This window comes from Charadrius vociferus, unplaced genomic scaffold (genome assembly GCF_000708025.1).
Source record: "Charadrius vociferus isolate BGI_N301 unplaced genomic scaffold, ASM70802v2 scaffold161, whole genome shotgun sequence".
NCBI lineage: Eukaryota > Metazoa > Chordata > Aves > Charadriiformes > Charadriidae > Charadrius > Charadrius vociferus.
This window is the reverse complement of record NW_009646928.1, coordinates 7746481-7748339: the sequence shown is the minus strand read 5'-3', so window position 1 is coordinate 7748339 and position 1859 is coordinate 7746481. Positions and strand designations below refer to the sequence as shown.

Below are 1859 nucleotides of genomic sequence, written 5' to 3'. Positions count from 1 at the left end.
AGAGTCCGACGGTGGGGGGGCGGGGGCTGCGGCTGCAGACGTAGGAGGGGCTCACCTCGAAGCGGTACAGCAGGTACTGCCCGAAGAGAAAAGCCGTTTCCAGCAGCGAGCGGCACAGCAAGTGCAGGACGTAGGCGCGCATCAGCCCATCCTGCTTGATGCGGCGCCGGCCGGCGTGCTTCTCTCCACCCTCCGGGCTCTTCTCCTTCTCCACCTCGATCTCCTCAAAGATCATGGGGTCCTCTTCATTATCGTCCTCCGCCTCCTCGTAGTCCCGCCCGGCTCCCCGGCGCACCACCGGCATGCGTGCCCGCCGGGCTGCTGGTGCCCGGCGCCGTGAAGACTCGGGCATGCGGGCAATGCGGTGCATGGCGAAGCCCAGGTAGAGGACCGACGGCGTTGCCACCATGATGATCTGGAAGATCCAGAAGCGGACGTGGGAGAGCGGGGCGAAGGCGTCGTAGCAGACGTTCTCACAGCCGGGCTGCTGCGTGTTGCAGACGAACTTGCTCTGCTCGTCGTAGTAGATGGACTCACCCCCCACGGCTGTCAGCACGATGCGGAAGACGATGAGGACGGTCAGCCAGATCTTGCCCACGAAGGTTGAGTGGTTGTTGATCTCCTCCAGGAGCCGCGTCAGGAAACTCCAGCTCATCCTGGCCAGGCAGGTGGCTCAAACCCTGTGGGGAAGGGTCAGGAAAACGGGCACTGAGCAAACCAGCGTGCGCCTCACCGGGTCCCCCCAAACCCCCAGCTGTCACCCCAGCACTGCCACTCTCCCCTTCCCAGCACCGACATCCCTTCCCTTACCCACAGGTCCACAAACACAGCCCTGCCTGGGCAGCCATCCCAAAACCACGTCCCATGCCCAGCGCCTCCTCCCCACACTCCTGTCTGCATCCTGCTCCCGCCCCGCCACCAGCCAGGTGGGTGGAGGGTACCCGGGGAAAGGCTGCAACGTCCCTGTTCCCCGCAGGACACATCAGCTGGAAGAGTGAGCACATCCAGGGTAAACACGACAGCGTGGGGCAGCGCCAGCTGGGGACTGTGAGGGGACAGGAATGGGACAGAACCACCTCCTCCGCCCCTGGCACCGCAGCACCCGTTTGCCACCTGGTCCTGGGCAGGTCCCCAACCAGCGCCGCACCCTGTGCCAGCACCCACACCCTCCCACGGGGGGTCCACGGGCCCCTGGAGGAATGCAACACAGGGCAGCCCCTCCAGCCCGCTGCAGCTGCCAGTTCCGAGCCCCGGCCAAAGAGGGTCCCCTGAGCAGCATCCCCCACCACGTGCCCACCAGCCGGGCCCTCTGCACCCCACAGAGCTCCTCCTCAAGGGCCAGCAGAGATGCAGGATCACTCTGCCCCACCAAATCTCCGTGCTGTGCCCTCCCTCCTGCAGGGCCCCCAACCCTCAATCCTTACGAGCCCCCAAAGCCCATGGTGGCCACAGCATCCCCCACCACGTGCCCACCAGCCGGGCCCTCTGCACCCCACAGAGCTCCTCCTCAAGGGCCAGCAGAGATGCAGGATCACTCTGCCCCACCAAATCTCCGTGCTGTGCCCTCCCTCCTGCAGGGCCCCCAACCCTCAATCCTTACGAGCCCCCAAAGCCCACGGTGGCCAGCGGTCAGAGCACCCTGCAGCCCGATGGCAAGAGCTGGTGGGTGGAGAGGAGCAGGAGAGCGATGGCGAGGGGCAGCGTGGAGCGGCCAAGAAATTGCACAAAGTCCCGGCGAAGCAGCTGACACCGGAGATCGGGGAGGAAATTACGAGGACCACACCACAGCTCCGGGCCAAAGGTGAAGACGCAAGAGGAGACACCCCACCACCACCACCCCCACCCCCTGGTTTCAGCAG

At 65.5% G+C, this 1859-nt stretch overlaps 1 protein-coding gene across 1 annotated transcript; it reads right to left on the bottom strand.

The window, feature by feature from the left end:
- Positions 1–10: 10 nt before the first annotated feature.
- On the bottom strand, positions 11–674 carry LOC104294964 (gap junction gamma-1 protein-like; the record flags this gene model as incomplete). Its single annotated transcript, XM_009894658.1, has 1 exon — positions 11–674. A coding segment is annotated over exon 1 (645 nt), but the record flags the coding sequence as incomplete, so codon positions are not given.
- Between the last annotated feature and the right edge of the window lie 1185 nt (positions 675–1859).